Raw genomic sequence first — 7,804 nt, 5'->3', positions numbered from 1 at the left:
CCACAATGGGGGGATCAAAGTTTTACATACACAAATACAGGAAAATATTGTTAAAAAATTTAGAAGTTCCAAAGAACAGCAAAGCCATGATTGGTCATATTAATATTGAGATGTCCTCAGCTGGTATAGATTCAAGTCTGTTCCAATCATAACCCCCAGGGGTATGGTGAGTCCAAAACGGGTGATCAAAGTTTACCATTGGAATATATAATAATCTTTTGAATTTATTAACACACCTATTTTACGCTATATTTCAGTGTTTGTGTACCTATTTTACGCTATATTTCAGTGTTTGTGTGTAGTGCTGATCAGATGACATCTGCAGCACAAGAGACAACAAAAGCAATATCACAACCAACAACAGAACCGTCAGCATCAAATATAACAACTTCAGGTCCCTCTAATGTAACAACAGAGAAAACAACAGTTCCATCGAGGGATCCTACCACTTCACCTCCAAATCCTTCATTTCCCCCAAAGTCCAGATATGAAGTCAATGAGTACTCCAGAGTCTGTCTCATCTTGGAGGGGCGCTTCCAGCTTAAAGTGACTTATATGACAAAGGATAATAAAACTGTGAGATTTTTGGGAATCTTTCCACAAAATTTTAAATTCAATCAAATTTTGATGGCCCCCAGTGAATATACCCCAGTAAATCATAGACTTTTATACTATATACATTTTTGGACAGTGCAAAGTTGGAACATGTTTGCTAGAACACTCTATACAAAATATTCTTTAAATAAGTTCAACTTTGTTATGTAGGATTGTTCCCATTCGTACAAACCATGCGACTTCTTTTTCTTCAAGGGTAGGATAGTTTTGATCAGATCATAGTCATCCGAAAGACCTAGGCAGACCAACAGGAATAGGAAATTGAAAAGGAACAGCTTAAGCTTTACATCAGCAGAGCTCTGGGGATCAGGCAGAGATCTTCTAGTAGAATACTCATAAATGTCAGACAAATCTCCTTAAATCTAGAATGAGATGTTGCGGACCAGTAATATGTCCCTTTTGTTTATTTAGCAAAAAATTTAATTTGCATGTATGTAGTAATGTAATAAGTTATCGTTCATTATACAGGCTTGTACAACGGTGGGTGTTCCAGTCAGCAGTGATGTCATTGTTACAGGAACATGTGCTACTGGAAGTAAAAACACTTCTCATATCACTATCACACCAAAAGATGCCGAAATTCAATCTTTGACATTTTATTTTGAAATAATGAACGGAAAATCTAACCTTATATCTTTGTTTGCTGATGTGAAGATCTTAGATGCTATGGAATGTAAGTATCAATGGTGCACACAGTTACGGCAAATTTAATGGATTTAATAGTAATAGGATTTAATTCATGCCATTTTTAATTGTTTTGAATGTCACTCTACCATCTGACATGATATTAAATAATGAAATCGAGAAGTGATTTCTTAGTCAAGTATCTCACTAAATATGACTGATGATTAGTTTAAGCTCCTGTGAAGGTGAAACTACTCTTAGTTACAAGTACCAATTGTACAACCACCCATCCCCCGGCCCTGATTACTGGAAATAATCCTGATGAACGTTGTTATAGGGACTGGCAGAAAGAAAAACGTCACATAATTTACAATTTGAAAGTTTTGTATGTACATGTTCATGTACTTCAAAAGTCATACGTCTAAGTCACTAGTACGGTATATATTTGACAATAAGTCGGTATTTTGGACGTTAAATATTGGTCTAAAAATTTATGTCCGACTTATAGACGAGTCATACAGAGATTGGTATTTTTCTGGAGACTGAAATGTAGTATCTTATTTGCATTTTCAACGATTATCGAAGAAAATGTCTGGATATATAATCATGATAATTCGTGTAGTCTTATATTAAATATATAAAGTACAAGTATCTATATAAATGTACTTTGATAATTTTATTTGTATTTTGAGTGAGCATTGCTTTTTTGTTTAATAGTTTAACATTAAATGTCAGTGTCATTTTGAAAAATATTCATTGAAACTTGGTTAAAACATTAATGGATTTACTTGAAATTATCACCAGATTTTGGCAAAAAATTGTATCGACTTATAAGCGAGTCAATAGCTAATCGCACCAAAATAACGTCAAAAAATACAAGCGACTTATAGGCGGACCGACTTTAAGACGAGTATATACAGTATATTGTATTTAAAAAATAAACCGTATAAATTATGTCACTGGCTTTATATGTATGTTTTAACCTAATGAATCTCTCACTTAAATAGCTAGTCGAAAAAGAACATTTTCCGAAACAAGTTCTAAAAATAAAGACCTTAAACTGTAATCAGACATATGATAGGACATTGAAATACTTTTTTCTAGTTGCATTCTGTATATGATTTATGTCGACAATGGAATATATGGAGATAACGCACAATATTCAAACTAAAAGTCTATTAAACCATATAAATCAGAAACAGAACAAACACGGACCTCTAAGGTATCAGAGGCAGTGCCAAAGAGGAGTGACCGGTCACACCCGCTATGTGCTCCTTGTTCTGATTGGGGAATGGCGGAAATATCCTTTGAAAATTCAGTGTGTAAATAAGAGCCTAATAATAAGTACGAAAAACATCGGCTAGCATTTGACGAAATGATAAATTGCGTTTGCTGAAAAGGTCATGGTATTGACCAGCTACTTACGAAATGATGATTTGAAACTAGACTGCTTATATTCTTTGTTTTATCAAATTGTTTGTCAATGGCTTCCTCGTTGTACAAATTGTTCATACGTAGAACACGTTCTTTCGTATTGTCAAAATTAACTGAAAGATATACACCTCGTATGCAGGTGAAAAAGGTATATTGCTGCATATATAAGGGATTCTGACGATTGAAAAGTTAAAGTCATCATGTTTTTCATAAATCCTTGGCAATTAGATTACCATTAACATCCTTTTTTTCTAGTAAAATACATCAATGTGAATCAATGGCCATTTTATATTTTTAATTTTTTATGTAAACATAGAGTTAGGACTCAGACGTGTGATGTCGAAGTGTGAATATCATTATGAAAATGTATGTTTTCTTTCAGCTGATTTCAGTCACTTAGTGACTGAAAAAGTGGATTTGTCAAGTCCTAATTTATATTACAAGTGTGAAAATGAGGGAAACTTTTCGGACAATAAACTGGCCTTCATGTACAGAGAGTTAAAAGTACAGGCCTTTAATGTTGAGGACGGAAAGTTTTCAGAAAATGGTAAATATTGTACAAGCACGTATAAACAATTGGTGACATTAATAAGATAAAGGTTCATTTCATTGTGACATATCTGTGTGCCAAATGCATTGTATACTTACAGCTAAACTATCTCTGTGCTTCATTTATTGTACCCGTTATTGAAAATAAGTTGAACATTTAATGGATATTGCACATATCTTCGTTCGAGGAAGGCTAATCTGAAAAGTTCGATCTTTCATATTTCAGGAGTGAATTGTGAGACAGATGTTGGGCCCATTCCAGCTCCAGGTTGTTCTCCTGTTAATATATATTCTGTACTAAATGGAAATAATACCTGCATTGTATTCAAGGGAAGCATCCAGCTCTATATTCCTTATATTTCAAAGACTGGCGTAAGTTTGAAATCGCATTGACAGTTATACCGGGGGTACTAGGGTAATGAGCGTATGTTGTTTTTTCCTGTTTGTCTGTTTATCTGTCTGTCAACTTTAACCAAGGTCATAACTATTGCGCTGTCAAGGATAAATGTATACCACTTCAGTCTACGTTCCAGTCCAGAATTGTTATCATCGGCGGCATATTGTTTCACAAACACATCTTGTTCTGAAACTTAAAGAATAATAGATATTTATGGAAATATTGAATGTTGAAGTTATTCATTTTTATGATCCCGTCATCGACGATTCCGTGTATACAGCTGTATGTACATATATGATGCACGTTTTTATTTTAAATAAATGTTAGATAACCACAGAAGTGGTTTCCCTGCCAGCAGTGTACAATGTGTCCGGTGAATGCAACACAACTCTGAATGGACTCTACTCTCAGCAAATGGTCATTCGCTTTTACGACGCCTGGACCTTGACAATTTACTTCTCATCTGAAAAGATTCAAGAGACAGATCTATTATCAGCTGGGACTGCTGTTGATAACTACTATATCTCACAAATAGAGCTGAAGTATGATTACAACAACGTCCTCTTTAAGGATGCAGTCGATAGCAGTAAGTTTCGAACACGTTTGTTAAAAAACTTTGAAATTTGGCAAGTACGAAATGCATTTTGACTAGTGTATGGAAAATAGTAATAGTGCAGTGCAACATGTTCTTTACAGAAAATTATGAAAGATGAAAAGCAGAAAATGAAAATTAAATCGTATATTTAAGGAATGTTTAATTGTGAGATTAAGTATCGAAAAAATATTTGCAGTTCTTGGTAAAGAAATGTCAGATGTTGCTGCCAATCTCAGAAAACTTACTACGAATAATAACAAGAGCTACAAGTGTCAGAGAGAAACTACCTTTCATCTGCAAAATGGATTATCTATGGTTACCAAAGACCTACAGTACCAAGCTTTCAAAACTGGGGACACGGCAGACTTCAGTGGTAAGCTGTACTAATTAAAATTTATAAAAAAAAAATCTATTTAAAAGAATAGAAACATAATATGTATGAATTAAGAAGTTCCTACTAATGCATCTTATAGAGTTTCTTACAATTAGAAAAATGAATTTCGAGAAGACAATCTGTAACACGATTCATACATTTTTGGACACTGTAAATTTGTTACCTTTGAATTGACTCTTCCTTCTTGGCGATCTGTTTGTTACAGAAAGTCTCCTTTTAAGATCTATTAACTCGTTATCAAAAAACGTGGTGGACACGATATAAGGCATATCTCCTTTTTTTTTTTTTTAAAAAGATCATGATAATTCTAAATTTCATTTAAAATTTCCCTAAACAAAAGTCTTCTGAAAGATACGGAGATGTAGACTCTTGTCTTTCTTGCAAATAATAATATTAATAAAGAGAACACACGGACACGTTATGAGTATTTGTATCAACTTCATATAAATTGCAGGAATAAAAATTGATGACTGCATTATCAAAACTAGATCAAGATACACAGGGTGAAATTTCATTTAGTTTAACCATTGAAACTAAAACTTCATTAGAATACAGTAATTAAGTATCTAACTTTTTTATGACATGACCAACCTTAAATAGAATGATAAATCTCTCACATGTTAGAATTTATTTATTACTAGTATTTTCAACATATTTTCCAAAGCAAGTAAAATCACCAAATAAAAGAAAATAACTAGTATGTAATGTGTTCAAGAATATCGCAAACATAGCCGAGATATATAAACATGTGCATGAAAAATTCTGATTTACAATGTACTGTTCAAATCTTTCTATAGATGAAGTCAATTGTGAAAAAGAAGAAGACAGACATTATATACTGTACATCGCTATAGGAGCATCAGCCGGGGGATGTCTACTTGTTGTCGTACTGGTGGTTACTGTATACGTCATCAACAAACGCCGGAAATATGAACAATTAACTCTGTAAATAGAAATGCCGATAAAAAAAAAACAATTAATGAGTCTATCAAAATATATATTAAGATGTCTGATTTGGAAAGTTTTGATCAATGCAGTGGCAATTCAATAATTGATTGTTGCAAGTTAGCAGCACTGATTGCAGCAATTTTCAGTAATGTTTGTCGCAAGAGAAAAATCTTATGTTTGCTGCAGACCTGCAACAAACCTCATGTGCACAGTGGTTGCTGCAAGCGTCCCGCATGCTTTCCACAAACTTGCTGCAAACACAAAAGCTTTGCATATGATGCTGTCGTGAATTTTTTAGCTTAATTGCAGCAAACTTGCAGCAATATCTGCAGCAGACATTTTTGTAATGTGGAAACATTGTCTTTTCTTTTCTTTCTTTTTTTTAAAGAAATATTTGTAATTATATCTCTGATGCGTATCAAATCAACTTATAGACATAAACTCCTGATGTAGGTGACTATAGGTGATGCTTAGGACATTGCTACCTAAATATGGGAAGTTGACAATAGGAAGGTTTTGATCATTACGTTGATCATATTTTTTTGTTAGGCTACCATTTACGCCTACTTCCAGTAAAACAACCAAATATGAAACAGATTAGACAAACGTTGTAATTATATCTTGTATATCAATTTCACTGGGACGTATATTTAAGTCGACATATAACGAGTTGAAGGCAACAAAAGGTGTTTTCTTCTTCTTGTACGAGGGCTGTTCGAAAAGTTCGTGGACTTCTGTCATATCTTTTTATATGACGTCATATGTTATCCAAATTTGGTAGAAATATTTTAACAATAAATTAAAATAATTTATGTTATTTTTTTTAAGTATTGCGATTTATTCATAATCTATCCAGATTTAAGAAATGCAAAAATCGGGTCGCAGAGCAGGTCAAATTTTTTAAAGTTACAAACAATACACTAAATAATGTCTTTAGTCATATTCTCTGTAAAATGGAGCAAATACGAAAAACAACCTAGAAATTCAAATTAAGAATTGTCACATCGATTCGCATTCCAAATTATGGCTTGATATTTTGCTTCGTTGAAAAGAAATCAACTTGAGAAGATAGGTAGTCCGTATTGAAAACGACAAAAACGAAGACGTTTTAGAACGTCACGGAGCAGAAGATAGCGATGCAATTTTGTGTTTTACCCAGGAGAAATCCTGAATAAACTGTTAAAATGTTGGAGGAATAAAAAAAATGTCAGTATTTGAATGACAGAGACTCTGATTCGGATGAGGACAATCTGTAAAGAAACGTTTAACTGTAAAATCTGAGCAAAAACTTTTTTAAAAAATGGAACGTCAAGGAAATACAAGTGCGCTTCAGAGTTGCTTATCCTGTGAAAACACAGTTAAGTAATAAAAGAAATTAAAACCTTAACAAAGGAAATTATATATCGAGAATAATTGTTAAAAAATAAATGTCAAGTCGAAAGGTTTTTAATGAGTGGGTATTTGATAACACTGTATGATCTATATACGGATAGTATTTTTATTTTTAGAAATTCTTGACGCTATGTTTTGACGTTAATTAAATGAAATAAATTGACTACTGTTAAATCGAATGGAATGAAACTTCGCACATCAACAAAACAAATATTTTTACATATTATATTGTGCTTATTTGAAATTTCTAGTGACTAACATATCGATGATTGAAAGCTTTCACGAACTTTTCGAACAACCCTCGTACAAGTGTTTAAATGATTATTCTTCATACATGTATGAATACAAAAAATGTCTGGTAATAACGAGGCATATCTTACCAACTTTAAAATACTGTACTTGTGAGTACAATCAGAACATTTTAATGAAATTATGTTTTTAAAATATCAGTGATTAGTTTAATTGGAAAATAGTACTTTTTAACATAAAAACATGAAATTTTTGATGTCAAAATGGTTTTATAAAGTTAAAAAAAAAGATACGTTTTGGCGTATTTGATTTTGGTAATTTTTTTTGCAATTTAAAATTTTCAAAGTTCCCTGGAATTGTTGAGTACCCATATTCTATTTACACCATTTCTTTGTTATATTGCTGCACAGTACTGGTGAAGTTTCTCCTTCGCTGTCGTTAATATTCCAGTAGGGAATAAATAGAGCATCTTCCTAAGTCAAGAGTTTCTGATCTGATCCGCTCCGCTCCACATAAACCCTTGACCGAATAGGCTAAGATTGACGGGGTTAGAAATGCGTTCTCTAGATCTGACTGGCCTCATGCAAGTTTGCATGAACCAGTCAAA

General features: G+C 32.9%; 1 protein-coding gene across 1 annotated transcript; it reads left to right on the top strand.

Moving 5' to 3' along the window:
* Positions 1-982: 982 nt before the first annotated feature.
* LOC134233242 (lysosome-associated membrane glycoprotein 1-like) lies at positions 983-5,572 on the top strand. The gene is made up of 7 exons (XM_062715231.1): positions 983-1,000; positions 1,084-1,288; positions 3,056-3,220; positions 3,449-3,594; positions 3,947-4,205; positions 4,411-4,587; positions 5,406-5,572. The coding sequence occupies exons 1-7, from the start codon at positions 983-985 to the stop codon at positions 5,555-5,557; spliced, it is 1,122 nt and encodes a 373-aa protein (XP_062571215.1). The 3' UTR covers positions 5,558-5,572.
* The last annotated feature ends 2,232 nt before the right edge of the window (positions 5,573-7,804 follow it).

Source organism: Saccostrea cucullata, unplaced genomic scaffold, assembly GCF_032062105.1.
Source record: "Saccostrea cucullata isolate Sc308-1 unplaced genomic scaffold, CSIRO_AGI_Scuc_v1 ctg14862, whole genome shotgun sequence".
Lineage (NCBI taxonomy): Eukaryota > Metazoa > Mollusca > Bivalvia > Ostreida > Ostreidae > Saccostrea > Saccostrea cuccullata.
This window is presented reverse-complemented; position numbering and strand designations above follow the sequence as displayed.